The sequence below is a fragment of the Parus major genome, chromosome 20, assembly GCF_001522545.3.
Source record: "Parus major isolate Abel chromosome 20, Parus_major1.1, whole genome shotgun sequence".
NCBI lineage: Eukaryota > Metazoa > Chordata > Aves > Passeriformes > Paridae > Parus > Parus major.
In genome coordinates, this window is record NC_031788.1 from 7,124,111 (window position 1) to 7,146,971 (window position 22,861).

Consider the following 22,861-nt stretch of genomic DNA (forward strand, 5'->3'; position numbering starts at 1 on the left):
TCACTGCAAATGTGAGCAGATCATTTGCACCTGAGTCACAGAGATGAGAATCAAGTAAGTTGTGCAAGCAAAAGACTTTGTTGAATCATACACAAAAATGTTGGGATGATAAGGATCAGACAGGACCCAGGAGTAGCCCACAGATCTTTCCATTTCTGTGCCATCCTCCTTCCTGCTTTGAAGAGGCAGCATTGCCTGATGGAGTGTCTCATGACCTGGCTCCATCCTTACCTATCTACACTCCCATGACCTGGCTCCATCTTCCCTACCCTACCCATGGAGCCTCTGGGAATGCTCCACACCAATGAGTGCTAGACAACTGCTCTGCAGATCCAAAGCACTGTGTGAAAATAGTATTATTTATTGATGATGTTATAGGTAATGAGAAAAAGAGGCAGTCTTGTCCTGCACAGCCTACCTGGATCCCTGCAGAGTGAAAGCGAACATGGCAGAGGGTCCCAGCTGTGGTGCTGTTTGCTCACCAGTGGCTGTGGAGGTCTGCCCTCATCCTGGTCCCAGCTCCACTTGTGCTTCTTACCCACCACATGTTGATAAACAGAAAAAAATGTACAATGGCTGCATTGAAGTTCTCAGTAAAACAGAAGAGCAGTGGTCGCTCAGAAGGGGAACCTCTGCATTATCTTTTGCTCTGTTAATTCAGAGGTGAGACTTGCTGAAACAGGGACAATCCACAGAGCAAGACCTGGATTTTTGAACAACCCCAGGGTGAGATCTTGGGCAGGGTTAAATGCCAGCAGGCAAAAGAACAGCAGCAACCCCAGGAACAAAGGGGACATGGGTATTTAGGGACAGGCTGACTCCTAGGAGCAGAGGAAGGATTTACTGGGAGACGTGGGGTTAGGCCATGCCACGTTCCAGCACATGTGGCTGCAAGGCGAGGCCAGGGATCCCAGGTGGATCACCAGATACTGACTGGCAATGGGCTCCACCAGCGGCCAGGGATCCTGCCTGGATCACCAGGCAGCAACTGGCAGCAGGCTCTGCTGGAGGCTGGGGATCCAGCTCTGGCACCACAGCCATGCACACAGGACAGTGCCCAGCTGCTGCAGGGTGGGCAGCAGCCACAGCTGAACCCAGCTGAAAGTCACTGAGCTGCAGGCAGCAGCAGCACAGGCAGGGAGAGCAGGAAGGAAGCCCAGGCAGGGAGCACATGCAGGGGAACACGGGCAGGGCGTGCAGGCAGGGAACACAGTGCCAGCAGCAGCCTACCTAGGGAGAACCAGGGAAAGCCTTGGGTCCATGCTGTGACCCAGGACCTTGCTGCTTCCAAAGTCCCTGACGGTGTGACAATCACGGGGGTCTACAGCCTGGTTTGTGCTGAGTTGGCAAGGTCCTGCTCAGCAGCAGCCAGGTGGGATCCTGTGCCTGGAGGAGGCACGGCAGGATCAGCCCAGAGCAATCTGTTCGGTTAGAAGAGGGTGATAAATTAACGGCAATGGAAGAACGAGTCCCCGGTAGCTCCAAAGTGGGGCGTCAGCAAAGAGCCGAGCTCTAACGAGCCTCGAGAAGGCTGGAGCCCTCCGTGCCATTTCATCTCTGCTGCTCTGCGTCGGATTTCCCAGGAGCCCTGCAGCCTCGGCCACATTAATTATGCAAATGAAAAGGTGATGCCAACTCACCATTCCTCGGCAGGGTCCCTGAGAGTGAAGTTGGGCCCAAGCACCGGCCGCTGCCCTGGCTGGGGCAGGGAGGGTCCGGGAGCACACCAGGCAGGATGGATGTTTGCAATAATTATCCAGTCATCCCCTTCAAGTGTACTGCAGCCATAGCAACAGACAGATGTTCTGTCCCAGCCAGAGTCCGCAGCGAGCTGGGGAGGGAAGCACAAAAATTAACCCGTTCAGCCCTAGGATGGCACAGAATCCACTTTATCCTGGGACCATCCCACACGTGGGACATCCCTGAGGAAATCAAGCAAAAACCCAATCACACAGTCCCCAGATTAATCCAGGAGAAATTGCCACAGTGCTGCCTTGGCCACTGTGTGACACAGAAAGTTGGATGAGAATGAGCAGCCTCCCATGGGATGGGGTATGGCACTGGGAGGGCTCTGCTGTCTCCTGTTCCACATGGAAGTAGCCTGGCTGAAGCTCAGCATGTCCTGGGGGTGATGCTGCAGGTAAGACTTTTCAGCTCTGCTGGTAACCAGGCTTTGGAGAGGGATGGATGGCACCAGGAACTTGCTCAGGGACAGTCACAAGCAGTTCTGCCATCAGCAGCCACACAGTGCCCTCAGCACAGACCCTGCTGGGCACCCAGCTAGACAGGAGGGGATGGATGAGCCACATGGACCAGTGTCCACTTCTGAGTTAACAACTGGATCAAAGTCTTTAAAGTATTTGGAGGTGGGACGCAGCCAGACTGAGGAATAGCTGGCATTTCTTTATCCTGCTGCTTTATAAGTTCCCAGGATTCAGCCTGAGTCCATTAAATCTCACCCAGAAATATCAACACAGAGGCCTTTGTGTCCCCCAACACACCAAAAATGTAAACCCAGCTTTTCCTGGGGCCTGCTGAGCAGGCAGCACTCCCCAGGCACAAGGTGTTTGTCTTCTCCACCTGCCAGGAATTCCTTCCAGCACTGGCATTTAAATTTTGTAAGGTAAAGGCTAGACCCCCATGGAGGGGGCTTCTGGAAGGATCAGAGTTGTCCACCCCAGCTTTCCCCTCCCGTGCCAGCTGTGCCCAGGAGCCCTGCAGAAGCAGCAGGGATTCCTCAGAAAGCAGAGCAATGGCCCTGACTTCAGAGCAGGCTCACTGGAAAGTCCCATCAAGACGTTTGCAGCTGCAGATGCTGCTGGAGTGTACCCATGGTGAGGATTTCAGAGGGCAAAGGGGCTGAATAGAACAGCCTGAGCAATGTGCCTGAAGTAACAGATCACACCTGGAAAAATGGAGAAGACCTGCTCTGGACAGGTGGAGAAAGAGAGACCCCCTGGCACAGAATCAGAGAATCAAGGAACCACAGAACTGCAAAGGATGGAAAAGACCTCTAAGCTCATCGAGTCCAACTGTTAACCCAACACAACTGTGAGAGGTCACAGGAACAGTCTTACTTCTTAAACTGTAAGACTATTTTTGGTTCATATTCCTTCCCTCTTGTCCTCTGCCACGCAGACAATGAGATCTCCAGCTTGCCGAGGGCACCCCAGCTCCTCCCGGCTTCTCCTGGCTGCTCCCAGTGCGCCTGCTGACAGCTTGTGCCGCCTTAGCACAGCCTAGCCTGAAAATCTGTGGTCTCCCGGTTGTTTCTTTTTTTCCCCCTTCTTCCTCCTGAGGAGAAAAAGCAGGGAAGGGTGAATTTGCTGGTCTTGAAACTGAGGGAGACATGGCATCATGTGCAGTCACAGAGGATGTGGGCAGGTGCCATCAGCCTTCCCCACGCAGCTCTGGGAATGGAGCTCAGCCCTGCTCTGCAGTTCCCTGGCTGTTCCTGCCCGGGCTCCCACACAGCTCTGGCAGCTGCTGGGTATTTCGGTTCTTCCCCACGGCGCCAGGCTACCCCACTCCTTCTGTGGCTCTTCCCCCAAGCACATCAATCCAGTGGCCACGTGGTTTGATTCCCAGCCTGCTGAAGACACGCTGGAGACAGAATAAGAAGGTGGGAAAAATGTCTATTATTTCCACAAATCCCCTCTCAATTTGTGACTCCGGCTGCTCTGCTTCTCTTATTCCCAGGCCTCTCCCAAGCAGAAGCCTGACCAAATGATGTTTGGTGCTGTGATATGGACAGCAATCCAAGAGGCTCCAGAAGGAATCCACACCCCTTGCTGACTTCCCTGAACTGCTTTGACTTATTATCTGACCTGGATCTAAATTGGGTTTTGATTAAAGTCAAGAATAATTCTACTTGGGAAAACCTCTTGGTTAGGCTCAGTGTTAGCAAAAGCTACAGGAGAATTAAATCTGATTTCTCACTTTGGGGAAGAGACTCCGGTGCCCAGTGCCCACTGTGAGAGGAGACCACACTGGGCCATGTCACCCAGAACCTGAGCAAGCTCTTTTCTGCAGCCACCAGGCTCTCTTCCCAATACTTCTCTGAGGTCACTCCTGTAGACCCTGATGGCTCCAATGTTTGGTCAGCATCTCCTCATTTCAGACACAGGGATATTCATGGTCTGTTCATTCTTACTCATCCCTTCCTAAGGTAGTGCCAGGGTTTAGCCCATGTCCCTCCCAGGTTTTCCACAAATGTGTCTTCTCTCAGCATCCATTTCTCAGAGATCAGGGAGCTGAGTCATCTCTGTAAGACACTCTCCTGAACAATCCAGCAAACCCTCTCTGCCCTAGTCTCAGGCTAAATTCTCCGTGTGGGCTCACCAGAAGCAGGTGGCAGCCCAAAGTGTCACCAGAGCCCTCATACTTTTCTGTGCCTCCCTTGAAATGACTCTCCCAAGACAACTGGGATCATTCCTTTTTTCCATCCTTCTGGTGGATCACAGTTACCCAATTGGTGGATCACAGGTCTCTCCATGGATCACAGTTTTCCCACCCAACCTTGGACGGGTGAACATCTCAGATGGAGACAGAGACACTCCCTTCGTGTTTGATGGGAAGAATAAGGCAGTTCCATTGAAAAATTCATCTCACTCCACGGGGAGTGTTCAGAGGATGGGGATGAATGGTTTCTGTGGGTGCTCATTGTCTCACACTGACTGTAGAGACACCCAGGTACCACTGACTGTCCAGCTGTGACTGTAAGAGCCAAACTTCATCTGTAGTGATCCCAAAAGCACCTCAATATTCAGTGTCGCTCCCCAAGGAAGCACTCCTGGATGCCAGCAGAAGGGATGGTTATTAACTCTTGAGTTCTCTTTGTGTGACTTGGCACTAAATGATGTCTAAGGATGTGTTGGGTGCTGTTGTGCACACTTCTCTGCCTGGCTCTGATCCCACACAGCAACTCTCAGGGGCACCCTGTAAATAGTTCCAGTTTTGCCTCTACTCGAGTCTAGATGCTGACCAACAAGTCCAGGTGTTCAAGGCCAGGTTGCACAGGGCTTGGAGCAACCTGGTCTAGTACCCCTGCCCACGGCAGAGGGATTGGAACTAGAGGGTTTTTAAGGTCCCTTTCCAACCCAAACCATTCCATGTTTCTATGATCTCTAGAGTATTTGATGGGATGTCTCTGGCAGGATTTCTTCCCATCTTGTATCAGACCTCAGTAGGTCCCAACTGCTTTGCCCTGTGCATGTCCAGCCCCTGGTCCAGCTAAGTATTTTTGTCAGAAGACCAACGATTTCTTTAGAACAAAACAGAAGAACAAAACTTGTAAGAAATTAGAAGGCACCTAAAGAGAATAGAGCAGCAGAATGCTCAGATAAAACCCAAATCCAACCTTTTTTTAATACAGTATAAATAGCAATGGACCTGGAGTCACCACATGTTTGTCTGTAACAAAGCCATCCGCAGAGACTTTGTGCTGAATACACCCAGTACCCAACAGGCTGAACCAACAGCTGAAGGTCCAGTGCCACCAAACAATTCCACTTTCTTTTTCCCCTGCTATTAAGGACAAGAGTGCCTCAACATCATGCATTCTAATCTGGAGTGGCAGGAGTTTGCTCTTGCAGTGCAAGTTAAACCCTCATTGAATCCATGCTGGACTTGACCTAAAACATTGATCTGAAGCTTCAAGCCAGGTGTGAATGGTCTGCCCCAAATCCTCACTCAGAGAACATCAGCTCTTGGTGTGACTGGCCTTGCATCCACAAACTGGGGAAACTCGTGTCCATGCTCACCAGAGAGGGACACTCTGCATTGCTTTATAAGTGGATCCCAAACCTTCCAATGGTTGAGCTGAGGTAGGAGAAGATTTTTGCCCCTGCCTATGGTGCTACAAGAGGACGTTCCCTCTGTACCAGCTCCTCAGCAGCTCAGCTGCAAGGTGGGGAATTCAGTGGTGACCTCAGTGAGGAAGTCTGATCATGGTGAAAAATGCAGCATCACTGCTGGGTAGATCAACTCCTTAGCAGAAGCAAAATGTTCTTTTACTCCCTTCCTTGCTCAACATTTCCTGCAAAGTGGCTGGACTCCAGAAACGGGATTTATCCTGCCTCTCCTGAATATCCAATGGTCCCCACATCTCTCACAATGCTGATTCACCAAGTTCTCATAGGATCCCCCACAGGCTCCCCTGTGCCAGCCAGCTCTGAACAACAGCTCAGCCAGTCACTGCTCTGTTTGGGACAAGTGTATGCCCAGGGACTGGAGCAGGCTGAGAGCTGAGCCTGACTTTATCCACAAATTCATTGCGAGAAAGTCACCCACTGAACACAAATTCTCCAGAACATCCTTTTCATCCATTTCCATCCACTCACGGCTCCTCACAGCCATCCCTGGAAAAAGCCATGCTTCCCTGCCTGGCTGAGGCTTCAGAGGATGTCCATCCTGTTTGTAGTGGTCATCAGAAACACTGCAGCGCACCAGCGAGTTCCTGTAGGCATCCTGCACAATGTGCCTGGGAATGAAAATTCACAGTGGGGAAGACCCTCTGAGCTGCCCAAGTCCCTCTACAATGGTGTCATGTTGGGCCCAGAGCAACCTGGATAGTGACACTGAGAATTTTTTGAGAGTTGTCCAGATATTCAGTGGGATAGGCACAGTCAACATGATCTACTGTGGCATATTGCCATGAGCAATGGCAATGCTCCAGTGTCCTGGACAATCCCTGGTTTCACCATACCTCCTCTGGCATGGCTAACCCATGGCTCAGCTCCTGCAGCATTCCATTCTCACCTCAAGATCTTTTGGATTGGCACCATGTGACTGGCACAGAGCAAGAGACAGTGAAGTAAATTGCCCTTCAGCCATCAAGTGCCCTCACCTTCCCCTGACTCCAGCCTTCGCACGTGGCACAGCTGCTGGCTGTGCCCTGGCTGCTCCGATGCCACACCCAGCACCTACAGCACCGGCCTGAGAGAACTCCCTGACACATCAAATTCCTCTTCCAGGTTCCAACAGTCCCGCAGTTCCTCCTCCTACATCCTCATGCCAGCTGTACTACTGCCGGCCAAGCAGGCAGCCCTCAGATGGACCACTACTGTGCCCTGACTGGGGATGGAGCAAGTGTGTGGCACCTGCTGGGTGGGCATGAAGTACATGTGGCACTGGTGGACAGAGCAGGAGCACATGAATGGCACTGCCAGGTGGACATGGAACACACAAATGGCACCAATGGGCAGACTAGGACCACATGTATGGCAGTGAAGGACAGACAGAAAACACACATATGGCAGTGATGGACAGACTGGGAGCATGCAGGTCACTGATGGTCAGGGAGCACAAGTATGGGACAGATGGACAGACGAAACACACGTGTGGCACTCAGGGACAGTCTGGGATATGTGTGGCAGGTATGGGCAGACAAGGAACGTGTGGTGGCATGGACAGACAGACTAGAAGCAGAAACATGGCACTGTTGGGTGAGTGTGGAGCATGCACGTGGCACTAATGGACAGACCAGAAGCACAAATGTGGCATTGATGGACAGGGGACACATATGACACCAACAGACAGAAGAAGAGCACACACGTGACACTGCTGAGAGGTCATGGAACATGCATGTGGCACTGATGGACAGACCAGGAGCACACGTATGGCACTGATGGACAAGCAGCACATGCGTGGTTCCAATAAACAGACCGGGAGCATATGTGTGGCATTGATGGGCAGACCAGGAGCACACGCGTGGCACGGCCGGGCGGGCACGGAGCACACATGTGACAGCGATGGACAGACCGCGAGCACACGTGTGGCACCACCAGCATCTCGGCACATGCGTGTGAGCGCCGGGCAGAGCCCGAGCCGCAGCCGCCGGCCGGGACGGGCCGCCCCATCTCACCCCCCCGGGGCCCGCCGTGGCCGCCCTCGCCTCCGCCCCCTCGGGGCCGGAGCAGCGGGACCGTGTCCCGACCCCCCCGCTCTCCCCGCAGTGGCGGCGCTCGGTCCCGCCGCGGGACAGCCGCGGCTGCGGGGCGCGAGGCGGATGCGAAGGGCGGGGGAGAGGAGCGAGGCACCGGGGCCGGGGTCCGGCCTTTGTCTCCCGCTCCAGGGGCCGGCAGGACCGCGGCTGCCCCGGGGCCGGGCTTGGGGCGGGGTGCGGCTCTCCCGGTCCGGCGGGACAAGCCGCAGCCGCTCCGGTCAACCGAGGGCGCTGCGGGGCGATCCCGGTCCTCGCGGCGGGTGGCGGACCCCCCCTCTTCACCTTCCCACCGCCGCTCTCGCTGCCCCCGCAGCTCCTCCCCGGCTCTGCGGCGGCTCGGCAGGTGCCCGCCTCCGCCCCCGCCGGCCCGTCCCGCCGCACACGTGCGCCCGCGCCCCGCCGGCCCTTTGTCTGGGACCGGCACCGGGACCCGCGCCCACCGACACCCCCTACCCCGCCTCGGCCGCTCGCCCCCCCGCTCCGCTATCCCGCTCCCCGGCCGTACGGGACCGTATGGCCGGGGAGCGGGGAAGCGGCGGGGGGGGGGAAGAGGCGGCCCAGCCAGGGGAGCGCATCCCACCGGAGCCGGGGCGTGGGGGAGCAGCTGCCCCGGGGCCGGGGGTTGAAGTGGGGGGGGGACGACCCGTCGGTGGTGGCGAGGCCGCTCTAACAGGTGGGATCCCGCTGAGAGGAGGAGGCGGCCGGAGGGGGGCGGAGGAGGCAGGGACGGGCGGGCGGGCGGGCGGGCGGAGGGAGGGAGGGAGGGGGACGAGCCGGAGCCGCCTGTGATCCTGTGACAGGAGCGGCTGCTGCTGCTGCTGGCGCCGCCGGTGCCTCCCTCCGGTCGCTGTCCGAGCCCCGGTGCTCCCCCCCACTCCCCGTTACAGCGGCCGCCACCCCTCCTGCGCCTCCTGCTCCCCGCTCCATCCCGCCCGTCGCCCCCGCAGCCCGTCCCGGGAGCGCCGCTGTCCCTCCGCCCGCTCCGGGACAGGGCGCGGGGCCGGGCGCCGCCGCTGCTGCTGCTACCGCCGCCGTTACCGCCGCCGCCGCCGGTCGGGCGATGCCGAAGCCGCCGTTACTGCTGCGGGGGAGCCGCCCCGGGGACAGCGAGCTGGGGCGGCAGTTCCGGGACTGGTGCCTGCGCACCTACGGGGACTCGGCCAAAACCAAGACGGTGACCCGGAGCAAGTACCAGCGCATCGCCGAGGTGCTGCAGGGGGGAACCGGCTCCGGCGGCGGCTCCGGCGGGGGGGAGAAAGGCAAGTTCCAGTTCTGGGTCCGGTCCAAGGGCTTCCGCCTGGGAAACGGCACCAGGGAGGCGACGAAGATGGGTCAAGTGGTGGTATATGTGCCGGTGAAAACGGGAACGGTTAGTGCGCTCCGTGCCCCGGGGGCTCTGTGTCTGTCTGTCTGCCTGCCTGTCCGTGTCTGTTTGTCCTCCCCGGGGGTGCGGGCGGGGAGGGCGGGGGGGAATTGCCCGGGGTGGGGGCGGGCACCCCCGGGGCCCCGGTCCCCTCCACCGCCGCGCCGGCCCTGTCCCGTCAGCACCGGGCGGCCCAGCCCCGCCGGCCGCCGGGAGCGCGCATGCCCCATGCGGGGCGCGACGCGGGGCCCGGCCGCTCCCGCAGCCCCCGCCGTTCCCGGGGCAGCCGCCGCGCCCCCGCCGCCCCGACCCGCCCGGGATGCGGATGGAGAGAGGCGCCCGCCCGGAGCCTCGCACCTTCCGCCGCCCCCCCCGATCCCCATCCCCGTCCCCGTCCCATCCGGTGCTGCCGCCTTCCCCGGGCGCTGCCGGCGCGGGGGAGGTGGGGGGGCGGCGGTGCCCCGCGCCCGCCGCCGTGCACCTGCCCCCGCGGGGGAGCCGCGCCGCCGCCCGGTGCGGGCCCCGCCGCCCCCCCGCCCTGTCCGATCACGTTCGCCCGGCATTTCCCATCCGCCCCACGGCCGGGGACAGGGCTGCAGTCAAGGGCAGCGGGCGGCGGGGAGGGGGCGCCGGCACCCCCCGCCCCCCCGCGCCGCCGCCGCGCCCTGCCCGCCCCGCCGCCGTGCCGAGCGGAGCGGAGAGGAGAGGAGCGGAGCGGGGCGAGCCCGTCCGCCGCGCTGAGCCCGGCCCCGGCGTCCCGCGGCGCTGCCCGCCCGGCGCGGCCGCCGCAGCCGGTGCCCCGGGGGGTGCGGGCAGCGGCAGAGCCCGGATTAGGGCAGCCTCCCCCGCCCGCTCGCGGGCCGCTGTCCCGGGAACTCCCCCGCCGGAGCCTCATTGTTCGGCGCCCGGCCGGGCCGGGGAGCAGGGCACCGGCCGCCGCCTCCCTCCCTCCTCCCGCCGCCGCCCGGGGCTGCCCCGCCGCCCCATTGTTCCCGTCCCGAGCGTGTCCCGCTCCCCGGCGCGGGGGGAAACGCGCAACTTTGGCGGCCCCGGCCCCGCGCAGGGAGCGCCCGGCGGGGCTGCCCCGGCCCCGGCCCCGCGCCCCCCGCCATCCTCTGAGCCCCTCTCCGCCCCGCCGGGACCGCGGGCACCGGAGGGCTCTGGCAGGGATTTTTTTCCCCGTCCCTCCCCGCCTCTCCCGCTGCTGCTGCTGCTGCCGCTGCTCTGAAGGGTGCAGTGTTTTCTGTGCACACAGACTCCAGCATTGATGTGGCTGGAGGATGCTTCCATTGAGGGCAGCCCATCTGTGGCAAATGCTTCTAAACGCACTATTTACCTCCCATCTGGTCCGCCTGATTATTGGGGGGAGGGGGAAGGGTCATTATTTCTCCCTCTCCCTTCGTGGTGCTCAGAGGCTCCTTTCTTTCTCCCCTCTCTGCCCCCCTCCCCCATGCCATGCCCCAAAAAAATTCTTTGCGATTTTTTTTTTTTTTTTAAGACCTCTTAGCAGCCCTCCTCTATCACTCCCCCTGTGCCAGGAGCCCCTGAGGAGGGCGGATTAGGAGCTGTACCCCCTTCCAGAGATCCAGCACTCCCTCCCGGGTCCTCTCCATCCAGTCAGCGACTCTATCCCAGATCTTCCAAATGCTGCAGAGTCATGGTACCCCAGAGAGGCCGAGCCAGACTCCCTCGACCCCGCTGCTTGCTAGACACCCCCTCCCCTTTGTCCGGGAGGGAGTCCCGAGGGTCAGCAGCTCAACCAGGCCGGCACAAGCCCGCATATTCCCAAAGGGCCTCCGCACAGATGAAGTTTCAGCGAGGAGCATGCCTAGGCCCCCGCATCTTCTCTGGCAGAGTCCCTGCAGGCTACAGACAGGCGTTACACCCAGGCTCCCCTAAACCAACAAACACAAGCAGAGATATCCTAGGGGACAACCGAATTTTCCAAGGGGCAATACAGCTCATTTCCTAGTGCCTAGATGCCGGCCAGATGTTAGGACTGGGAGCACTTTGCAGAGCCACTGCAAAGGGAGGCCAGTCATCACAGTCCCCAAAACCTTCTGGAGTGGGGTTTGTAGAAGTTGTTGCCTCCTGCTCCTTTGGTCCTGGCCTCCTGGCCCCACTGTGCCACTCTCCACCAGGAATCCCATGGACCATTTCAGATGGATGCAGTTGGGAATTTGGTTTTGCCTGAAGTGGCTCTCAAATTTAGAGATAACTTTTCAAAGATTTTCTTCAGCTCCTTGTAATTCAGTGCTCTCCACATTCTTGGTGATTAGGGCTGGGTTTGGGGGTATATTTCCTTGCTTTCCTTGCCTTTCAGGCATGCAGTCAAATAATTCATGAAGCTGATATGGGGCTTTTGCTGGACAGTAATGCCTGGATTCTGGTTTAAAGTCTGTTCAGCTGCTTTTCCCAAATACTTCTGGAGCAGTGTTTTGGTTGCTTTCCCCTGGCTGTGCTCCTCAGCAATCTGATCCCGCTCGTCCTGTCCGCTCGCCCTTCCCCGAGCACATCTGCTGGGTGAGCACCGTTCTGGGGATGTCCCCTGCTGCAGGGACAGGCAGAGCCCCCACCCCGGGTGCAGTGAGGGGGTGGCAGGGGGTGCATCCCGCTCTGTTCTCACTGCAGGATGCCACAGGAAATCCAAGGGACCTGGAGGAAAGCTGGAAAAGAGGTGGTAAAGAGCGTGTAGAGGGCAGCAGTGGGGATAAGATTTCCTTTCCCTAACAGGGCTGGGGCCACTCCTCCTCTGGAAAATAATAATAATGATAATCCCAAACCCCCAAAATAATCACCACCACCCACCCCCCCAGCAAGCCAGTAGAGCTGTTCCTTTTGGCTTATGCACCCTGAGCTGGCTTGTGTATTTTCTGCTCATCTGTAGTGAAAAATTAATTAACATGTGGTTATTATTTTCTCTCCGGAGTAACTTTCCCTTGCCCTCCTCCAGGCCTCTCATCAGAACAGGCCTAATCAGATTTGGGTGGCTTGAGAGCAGGGACTGTGCACTGAGAAGGGGGCATCTGCCTTAGGTGGTGGTCAGAGCAGATGGTGGTCTTCTCAAAGAATGCACTGGGAATAGGAACAGCAGTGCGGACGGATGTCTGGCACAGAGACTGTTCACATTTCTTTTTCCCAGATGAACGTCCCAAAGATGCTGGACATTTAACACATACAATTGAAAAAGCCCTACGCAGATAAACACAGGCGGTTTAGCGGTGTAGGACATTGTTGCCTGACAGCCCTATTCACACACGGGCTGGACTCTGCATCCTTTAGGTCAGGGTGTTGGAAAAAAATACATTTAGGCTGTACTGAAGAAGCAGAATATCTTTGTGTGCTGCTGCAGCACAGACAATGGATACAGCCCAAAGTGCTCAGATCTGCCCTTCTTTCCTATGGCTGACACACTCTAAGATGTGAACCCCCTCGTTATCGATGGGCTGCACACCCTGGCACTGGATGGGCAGCACTCATCCTTCTCCCCAGCTTTGCTAAGAACTGTGGGAGAATTTGTCCGTGACAAGGTGCTAAGATGCAGTTCATTATAATCTCATGTCCCTCTTGTCCTAAGCGTTTAGCATCATTTAGACAGTCTTTCCCAGACAAACGTGGAGTGAGATGGAGCCACAGTGCAGGGAAATGGACAGTGCTCGGTGACAACCGGCAGAGCAGATGGCTGTGGCCGGAGCAGCGGGTGTGCAGGGGAGGGTTCTCCTCAGACTTCGGCTCGGGCGTTAGCTGCTCTCTAAATCGATGCTGTACTTGGCCGTGTGTGGTGGGAGCTTGTCACAACTCCGGCGTGGCGGCCAGGACAGATTCGTGCTGGCAGGCCGTGATGCAGGCTGGGGGGCTGCGGGATGAGCCGGGGAAGCCTGGCGTCAGCCCGGCCCTTCGGGGGCTGTGCAGAGCCGTGGGGACCAGGCAGGCTCTGCAGCACTGCCCACGTTTGATTCTGCTTTGCTGCTCTCTCCCCGTCCCCCGCAGCGCTGACATGAGGCTCTGGGGCTCTGTAGGCATCGCTAACAGGATGAGGGCATTGCTCCAGTGGGTTGCTGCTGTTGTACAGGTACAGCTCACCTGTGCTGGCTCCCCTGGCACCAGATGTTCAAAATTATTTCACGATTGTACCTGGTGAAATTCACCCAAGGAACGAAGCTGGGGTGGGGGGAGTGCTGGAAATGTAATTGGTGAGTCCAAAATGCAGAATGGATGGAGGCTTTCATGGACAGCAGGAAAACTATCCCATGGGACAGTGGATAAATCTCACAGCACAGCCTATCCTTAAACTCATTTTAGCTCCAGAGACAGGGAGTGTTGTGCTGTGCAAGCTGCGGTGCCAGGCCGTGGGACAGCACAGCTCAGTGGCAGAATGCCGGAGCTGAGGAGCCGGGCATGTCAGAAAGATGCTGCTCCAACAGCTAATAGAGGCTACATTTTTCCTGATACAAGTACCCTTCAATGCCCATATTCAGTGCCCCAAAAAGCTGCACATCTATAACCTCTAAGAACATCAGTCAACAGAAGGTTTTCATGGTGTGAATAACCACTCAGACTTTCTGGGGACTTCAAGTGATAAAAAAAAATAAATCAAGACCATTCAGAAGAGCCTTAGACAAGGCAGATGGGCCTGAGGGTATTATCTGAGAAATTGTCTATTACTCCCATTGCACCAGCCTTACTTAGAGCATGCAGAGCTTTCACCTGTGGAGAGATCCCACCCTGAGCACACGGGGCAGCACCGGCTTTTCCAAGGAGTGGAACTGATGGCAGGTTTACATTTATATGTGTCCTTAGGAGACTGGAACAGTTCTGACCTGGGTGCATAGTCCCATTCAACCCCATCTAAAGAAAATCTCCCACATTAGCATCCTCTCCAGATTCGGATCCAAGTTTGCACAACATCAGTCACAGATTTTACATCTGAAGCTGCTTTCATAAGAGTCACAGAGAGCAGTGACACCCAATCTCCTGGGTCCAGGAGCTGGCTTAGGCTCACCAGGCAGTAGCTAAAGCCTTAGCAAGGTGAATTTAAAGAGCTCTGATGATCTGCAGTTATGCAGACTGGCAGAATGAAGTTCCTCACTGCTGGGAGCAGGAGATCTGGCAGCAAAGTCCACTCCCTGCTCACTCCCACCCTTTCAGGACAGCCCGCTGAAGCCACTTCTAAGGATAAGGGGGAAACCAGCATCTCATTCAGTCCTTGCTTAATTTCTGCCAAGCCTACAAGCCTGATTAAAGGCAGTCCCAGTGTGGTTGTTAGTACCATGTCCCAACCCCAGAGGTCCCACCATCCCAGCCACCCTCATCCTTGGGTGCTGGCTTCAGTCACCAGCACTTGTGAGACCTGGAGCTGCATCAGCAAAGGTTCCAGTTCCCAATACATGTCTGACCAAACAGTTTCTGAAAAAAATAACTCTCTGCCATCTACACTGCACATCCTGCATGATTCCAGAAACAGGTATGGCATTGCTGATCTGAGAGGAGAAGTGGTTTTTAGATAACATTTATCTGAAAGTTATCTCTTTCACCTACAACTGTTTTCATATTTGTAATTCTCAAAGGATGTCACTCTGAAGAAGGTCCAAAACCAAACAACCAAAGCACAGCTCTGCCAGGCCTTGGTCAATGAGACTGAAATGGAAAGAACCCCAGGTCTGACAAGGGGCCGTTGTTCCCACACTCCAGGTTATGTCCCACCTTTGCACAGGAAGATGGTCCAAGCACTCAGGGCCTGGTTAATGAGGACTGGCTGTAAGGACAGTACATGGCTGTTCTCAGCTCTCCTCGTGGGTCATTGCTCAGAGGGGCTTGCTCTGACCACGGGCAGAAAGGGGAATTCAGTCACTGACTAAATTCTGCAGCAGAGCCCAGAGAGGCAGCCACAGTCCTTTCAGTGGGAACTTTCTCAGGACCATTCTCAGCAATAATCTCCTTCTGATACAACTGGTTCAGTTTTAGTTTTATCATTATGTTAGGCTTGACATGAGCAGTCTATGAACTTAACTGTGGACAAGCAAATGTCAGGGAAAGCCCAGGCACCCCAGCCCAGGGGTGTGAAGGAGCTTTGGTGGAGTGTCCATCTACCTGGCCTGGCCAGCATGGATGCTCTGGTGTTGCCACGACAGAGGGATGCATATTAATATTGCTTTCTTTAGTGCAAATTATTAATTAGCTTTCCATGATCTCATATCAGCTGTGCCCACCTCTAAAGAATCACATTGAGAATGGGCCAGAGCTACCCCTGAGCTTTAGTGTCTGGTTTAATTAGCTGATTGTAGCAAGGGCAGGTACCTGTTGGCCAAAATCATTGTCTTTGTTGGAAAGCTACTGACTTCCACTTTTATGGCTGGTGCCAAAGAATAGCAATTTATTTGAGGAGAAATAACTGCAGACAGTCTGTGCAGTGTGTGAGAGCAGAGAGCAGAGCAGAGGTTTGGGTAACAGTGTCCATGTCTGAGGTTAAGGCAGCAGCCTCTGGAAGTGGAGTGAAGGCTGGTTGTGTCTTCCTGGCACAGTGCAGGGTCCTTCACAGAGTGACAGCCAGCAAGACAATGCTGTGTGAGTGCTTTCTCTCTGTCCTTGGTCTGCTTTGGCTTGGCAGCCCCAGAGGATGTATTTCCATTCCAACAGACAGGCAAAGGCTCTGATGGATTTGCTCCTCACCAAGAGGGAGGGAGTGCTCTGGAAAAGATGGGGTCACTCAGTCTCTGAGGCTCAAGTTCAGGCTTTCCAGTTGGTAGTAGATTGCTTTTATCCAAACTCACCAGGAACCCCCCCAAAAAAAGGCGACGAAAGTTTGGGATTCCTCTCCTGGCTTGCATTGGAAGGAGATCTCATTTCAAATACCGAGTCATCCACTCATCCACACTGTGGTGACATCCAAAACCTTCTGGACGTCGGTGCTGCAGGTACCTCCCACACTGGTTCCCAGGTGCTGCACGGTGTTCCAGTTTGCAGTCTCACAGCACTGGGACAAGCAGCCAGTCCAGGGAAGCTGGTCCCCTGGGGATGCTTTTGGCTCTGTCATTTCCATGCTCAGTTTGAACGCCTGTGGGGCTCCCAGAGCTGGGAGGAGGCCTGCCTGCTCCCGCTCACCTGCGCCGGGCGTTTGGATCCGGCAGAAAGCCCTTGAGCTGGTGACAAAGGTCTGGATGTGGGCTGGAAAGTACAGTCCTGTCTCTTAGCAACTGGTTCCTACCTCTGAGCTCTCGGAGCCGTGTGTGGGACAGAGAGCATCAGTCACGCTCCCGCTGCCGCAGCAGCGACGCGCCGAGGAGGGGATGGGGGATCAGGCCGGCTCCAGCCACCGCCGAGGCGCTTAAAGAAGCTCAGGCATTTCTAGCACAAGCAGTCATCTGTGAGCCCAATCAAAGCTCCGGTTTAATTGCTTTCCTCGTGCCCTTCTCTGCCCGGCCAGCGGGCGCCGATTGGCTGCGGCAGCGGTGCCTGCCGGCACCCAGAGCCCGCTCCCCACCGCACCAGGGTGGGGACGGCGGAGGGAGCAGGGAGAGGGAGGACACAGCCCGTGTATTTCTAGAAAATTAGGTGTCCTCGGGTCCTCCCCTGAACTCCTCCGCAGGGCACCTGGGAATCCCCGTCCTCTCGCCACATTTGCATGGCTGTTTTCCCTCTCAGCGCTCGTTCTGCTGTTTCACCCTCGTGTTTCCTCTCCCAGCCCAAAACAGCTCCTCTCTGGTGTGCGTTTCTCAGGGGCTCCCTTGCCAAGCACTCTTTCATAAACATTTTCATGAATCCTCTGCTTTGTCCTCCTAATTAACCATCCAATTGGCCCCCAATGGAGCCTTCACCTCTCCTGTGAAGATCCTGCTTGCACAGATTATAACCTGTCAGCTGCCAATTTATTCCTCACACAGAGGGCAGGTTGTATTAATTGTCTGCTTTCCCTGCCCCGCTTGCTTTGCCCCTCCTTTCCTCTGCTCCCAAAAGCATCCCTGTTTGGAGACACAGACACACAAAAGACCAGGGAGAGCCAGATGTGAGGCCACTCCACATGTCCAGCCTGCAGTGATGTGGCACTGAGATCAGATGTGATGGGATGAAGTGTCACACCTGGGAGAGGGATCTCCACAGATGGATTACCACAACAAAATGTTTAAGACCGTGCTTGACTTCTACTCCCCCCAAATGTAAAAGCTTAAAAAAAATCCACTTGGACATCCCAGGTTAGTGGGGAATCATTCCTGGGCTCATCTACAAGTCCAGGTTTATCTTTTGGAAGGGTTGGGGTTCACCAAGAGTGGTTATGACAGAGACACATCAGAATACAGAGTGGGGAGGGTTTACCTGAATGCAAAGGGAGAAAACCAGACTTCCATCTGTGTCTGTCCCCTGTGGCCCCTGCCCTGACTCCCTGTATAGGACCCTCCAACCTTGCAGAGCCAGAGCCCAGGATAAATATGAGTGAGCCCAGCGTAAACACAAGTGCCTGCTCTCACTGAGGGCAGTGGACATCTGTTTTCCTGGGTTCCCATGCTGGGAAAGCGTGTGATGAAGTCCAGCACGACCCTTGTGGTACTATAATGTCCCCCTTTCTTGAACCCAGCGTGGGCTCACGGGAAGCAGACGTGGTGGTGCTTGGCTGTGGCAATCAGTGTTTCCAGGCTTTGGTGTGTCAGGGCCAGGCTGTACTGAAGCCACTGTGGTGCGGTGCAGCTCAATCCCTGCCGTGCCCTGACCTGGAGAGGAGGTTGGTTTGGAAGGGGAGGGTGTGGAGGCCTTGTACCCCCCTCCAACATCCGCTGAGCTTGTCAGCATTTCCCCAGAGGCACATCACGCTGTTCCTGTGGGAGTCTCCGACAGTGGCCCACATACTGGGAACTGCCAGGGCACAGGGAGCTGGCACCGGGATGCCACACATCCAGGGCTCAGCCTCTCAGCCCTGCCTGACCTTGATTCACTGTAGCATCATTTGTAACTGATTTTTACATAATTTTTCTTACCACTGAGGAGCTGAACTGCTGCTGCTCCTCCTCAGTTTCATTTTGACATCACCACATTTTCACTGTAGGTGTGACAATGTCACCTGGCTGCCCTGATACTGCTGGGTCTATTCCTAGGCAGAGAGGAGTCACCTTGCTGTGACAGGTCATCTCGTCACTTGTTACAGTGCCTTGGCCACCCTCTGACTCAAAGGATTTTGCTTTGGTCGTGATTTTTATTAGATTAGTGCTTGGTACTGGGGAAATTGCTCACAGTGATAAGTTACTTCAAGGAAGAGCCACCTCTAGACATGTTCTGAGTTTGTGTTACAGATACATATTATCAATATTATTTAGATTTCTAGTTTTATACTTTTTTCAGGATACTATGGAGTATAAAAACTCTTCTGATTGTAAATGTAGTTTATCACCATTTTACCCCCCTTTTTTTTCCATTCCAATAGCATTCTCCCCCAAATCACCTAAACCAAGATCCAAAATAACATTAAGACATCACTGTCCACCTTTGCAGATATATTTTTAAAAACCCCACCAAACTCAAGTTTTAGAATCATATAATCCTAGAAGGGTTTGGGTGGGAATGGACCTTAAAGATCATCTTGTTCCAACCTCCTGCCATGGGTAGAGACACCTTCCACTAGACCAGGTTGCTCCAAGCCCTGTCCAACCTGACTTTGAGCACTTGCAGCAACAGAGCATCCACAGTTCCTCTGTGTAAACCCTGCCTATTTCAGAATAGTAAGAAATACTGCAACGTTATAATAATCCCCAGATAATAATGCTCATGATCTCTTCCGTGTTGGCACCCACAGCATGGCACTTCTCCCTCACAGGTCCTGCACACCTCAGAGAGGAGGGTGATGCTCACCACCTGACAGGGAGTGGGAAGTCCACTGCCCCAGGGAGAAATTTCCCAGGAAGGTCAGTCAGGTGCTCCATTCATGAGGCTGCAGGAACCTTTCTCACCAAACCCAAGTGAAACAGTGCTCCAACAGCAGCACAGGCTGCCCAACGGCACCCAGTATTTTGTTATCCCTGAGAGAGCCAGCTCCCTCTCGCTCCTGCCCAGCAGGTGCAGGGTCAAATTTATTGGGGAGCACTGCGACCGCCTCTGCCTGCCAGATCCAGCTGCTCCTGCAGCTTCCCCGCCAGCGCACAGCCTGGTGCTGGCAGGGAGGCAGCTCTGCTCTCTTGCGCCGTGCAAAATGTCCTCTGCCTCCCGGGCAGAGCAGACATCCAAGGAGCCTCTGAGCAGGCATCTGAGCAAGAATCTCTTCCTGCTGGGCTTCTCCTCTGTCCTTCAGGCAGCCCCGGGATGGATGGCAGCCCCATCCCCAGCCACCCACCAGACCCTGAGCACACCAACCTCCCCCTGCCACCTGCACCTTGGCCCTCTCCACAGCTGGAGGCAGGGCTGCCATTTCCAGGCTTGCCCCTCCCAGGCCGCTCTGTTTTCATTCCCAGGCCTGGGAGCCAGGAGAGGAATAAGCCGAGGTCAGAGCAAAGGCCTGAACCCATCCCTGTGGCTCAGCTGCGGCGGCTGAAAGAGCGGCTTGCTCTGAAGAGGTGCCTGTGCCCTGTGAAAGACACACACCTCAGCTGTGTTTGCTGGCTAAAAATAAAGCACCCAGCTCCCCTCATGAGGAAGTATTTACTTTGGGAAAAAAAAAAAGTATTGTGTACAGTTCTGGGTAGAGAAACAATGTGAATGCCCCCAGTCTTGGCCTGAGTCAGCTCAGAGTGTCGGGAAAATTATTTCTTCTTGTGCCTCAGTTTCCCCAGGAGAATGAGCCCTCTTGGGCCAGTGGGATGCTCAGCTGCTCAGGAGGGCTGGGGCTGTTTTCACTGCAGTGAGTGGATCTGAAGCTCTAAGTGCAGGATGGGGCTTAGTCTTTGCTTGGTGCAACAAGACACAACAAAAAATGCTCAGCACAGGGAAGCATCATCAGCATTTTAGGAACTGCTTTTCTCCCATTTTTCAACCAGAAATGATCAGAAATATTTCCTAGCAAAATACTTCCAGGAGAAAAAAGAGCAAAATCTGTCAGTCAGAGCATTTCCCATCATCTTCTTGTGGGTTCTTTTATTATGAGCAATACAGCTGATACTGTTTTCAGCCCAGTGTCTCCCTGGTGCCTATTTCTAAGGCACACACTGTGCCCGTGGCATGAGGGGCAAGAGGAAGAGGGAAGTTCGAGGAATGTAGCTCCTCTTTCTCCTCGCAGCATTAGCAGAGGGAGCCTGCTGTGGTTTAACATATCCCCCGCAAAAGCTGCTTTCATCCTACACCTAAATACCATGAGGAGTGAACTTCCTAAAGCCCTGGAGAAGTCTAAATATAGAAGCCAATCAAGGGCTGACTTCCCAGAGATGAGAAGTACCAAGAACAGTTTCTTGATCAAAAGTTGTAAGAGTCCATATTGAAATAAAACGTCTGTTTTGGTGCTGAAGCCTGTGCAGGAGGAGTAGTTGAAGAAGTGGGCTGTGTGTTGGGTGCTGGTGGTGGCCTAAGCCATGGGCTGTCCAGGGGGATGGACTTGAGCCATGGAGTGTCCAGGGGGGTGGACCTGAGGAATCGTGGTGTTCAGAGGAAATTCTTCCCTGTGAGGGTGGCAAGATACCAGAACAGGCTGCCCAGAGAAAGTGGCTGCCCCATCCCTGGAAGTGCTCAAGGCCAGGTTGGATGGGACTTGGAGAAATCTTGTCTAGTGGAAGGTGTCACTGCCCATGGCAGAGGGATTGGAACTAGATGGCTTTTAAGGTCTCTTCTAATCCAAACCATTCCATGTTTCTATGACCTCTGGAGCACTTGATGGGAAGTCTCTGGCGTCACGGCAGGATTACATCCCATCCTGTATGTCGCAGTTTCTGATCCAAATAGGTCCTAATTGCTTTGTCCTGTGCACATCCACTCCCTGGTCCAGCTGAGTATTTTTGTCATAAGACCAAAAATCCCCTTAGAACAAAATACAACTTGTTGAAAATTAGAAACACATTTCTAAGAGGAAAGAGCAGCAGAGTGCTCAGATAAAACCCAAACCCCACTTTTGGTCATCTCAAAAAAGGGATCTTTTTTTGTGCAGCAGAAGGAACCACCCAGGGCTGGAAGAAAGGGTGAGGGATGGGTGAGTGCCACAGGAATGGTACTGCTGCTGGTGTAGGCTGGGGAACCCACGGTCATGCCATAGGGTGACTGCACCGTGGGACAGATGAACTCTGATCCTGATGTGGCTGGGGACAGTGGCTGTGTCCCACAGCCAGCAGCAGCTGGAGCACAGGCAGAGCTAGCAACGTGGCCTGTCTGTGTGTACAAGGGAGGTGACCTTGAGGGACAGCTCGATACGGCTGGCCCCAAACATTCAGCTCGGCTGTCCCAGGGATGAGTGTGACAGTGGCCCTTCCAGCCAGCAGCAGGAAATTAGAGTTTAACGTGCAACTCTGTACTGGGGCGGGGAGATGCTGTGGTTGGGAGATACATAAGGGAACGCTTTCATGTGGGAAGTGCAAGGAGAGGCGAGGGCATGGGGTCTGCTCCCGGGCAGAGAGCAGAACACAGCCATTATCAGACAGGGCTCTGCTGGCAGGAAGCGGCTTTTGACTCACAGGAAGCTGAATTTGGCTGGTATCAGCCCCTCGCGCGAGGGCCAGGGCAGTGTTTTATCTGCTGTTGAGCACAGCAGATGGGGAAGCAGTCGGCACTCCCTCCCATCCCACTCCTGCTCCAGCAGTCCCAGTCTGATGGCCCTCCAGCATAATAACCCCCTTGGAAAAAGGATGCTTCCCTGCAGAGCCATGGAGTGGGGTAGCTTCCTGGGCCCCAGGAGAACTGCCAGTCCCACTGGAGAAGGCAGATACTGCCCTGCCAGCCAGTGCAAGGGCAGAACCAAGACTCTCTGTGCTGCTGAACCCAGAATGGGCAGCTTCCAGTTCCTCTGGCAGTGTCTGCCCCAGTCAGTCTGAAGAGGAGCTGGGATCATGCAGGCTTTGGAAAGCTCAGGTTAAATGCTCCCAGATCTCTCAAACCCAAGTCCAAATTGGGAAGGGCTTGCAGGGTTGAGAAGTCCAGTGCACGAAGCCTGCTGTCATTCCTTGGCCTCCCTGGAGCTGCCTGGGTTGGGAGTCTGGTTTCGCTGGGGTGGTGGCAGCTCACCTGGGCTTGGGGTGGAGGTCACTGCGGGACTGGATCAGGTGGCAGCTGCTGGCCATAGATCTGCTGTCCCACAGAGGACAGGACCAGCTCATCAGTGCTGCAGTTTGGCTGTGAAAATCTCCCATTATGGCAGTTTTCACACCCAGGCCGGGCTGCTAAGGAATGGCCACAAGGGCTGATGGAGACACAGGCGGCTGCTGGGAGTGGAGGGAGCTGGGTGGGTGGAGGAGGCCGGTCATGGAGATGCGTGGGTGCTGCTGCCAGGCTCCAAAGCAGGACCGGGCTGTGTAGGAGCAATGGCAGGGCTGTGTGGGAGCATGGCAGAGCTATGGGAGCCATGGCAGGACTGTGGGAGCCAGGGCAGGTCCGTGTGGGAGCCTGACAGGGCTGTGGGAGCCATGGCTGGTCCGTGTGGGAGCCTGACAGGGCTGTGGGAG

At 55.6% G+C, this 22,861-nt stretch overlaps 1 protein-coding gene and 1 long non-coding RNA gene across 2 annotated transcripts in view; one reads left to right on the forward strand and one right to left on the reverse strand.

Annotated features, from left to right (window-relative positions):
• Window positions 1-288: 288 nt before the first annotated feature.
• LOC107213080 lies at window positions 289-7,760 on the reverse strand. The gene is made up of 3 exons (XR_001524635.2): window positions 1,641-7,760; window positions 1,231-1,421; window positions 289-533 (listed from the first exon to the last, which is right to left on the reverse strand). It is a non-coding gene; the product is annotated as an uncharacterized LOC107213080 (long non-coding RNA).
• A 1,215-nt stretch (window positions 7,761-8,975) lies between these two features.
• NOL4L (nucleolar protein 4 like) overlaps window positions 8,976-22,861 on the forward strand; it is a 58,700-nt gene continuing 44,814 nt past the window's right edge. Inside the window, exon 1 of the mRNA XM_015647816.3 lies at window positions 8,976-9,314. Within this exon, the coding sequence (XP_015503302.1) occupies window positions 9,006-9,314 (309 nt within the window). The 5' untranslated portion in view covers window positions 8,976-9,005. The remainder of the gene's footprint in view (window positions 9,315-22,861) is intronic.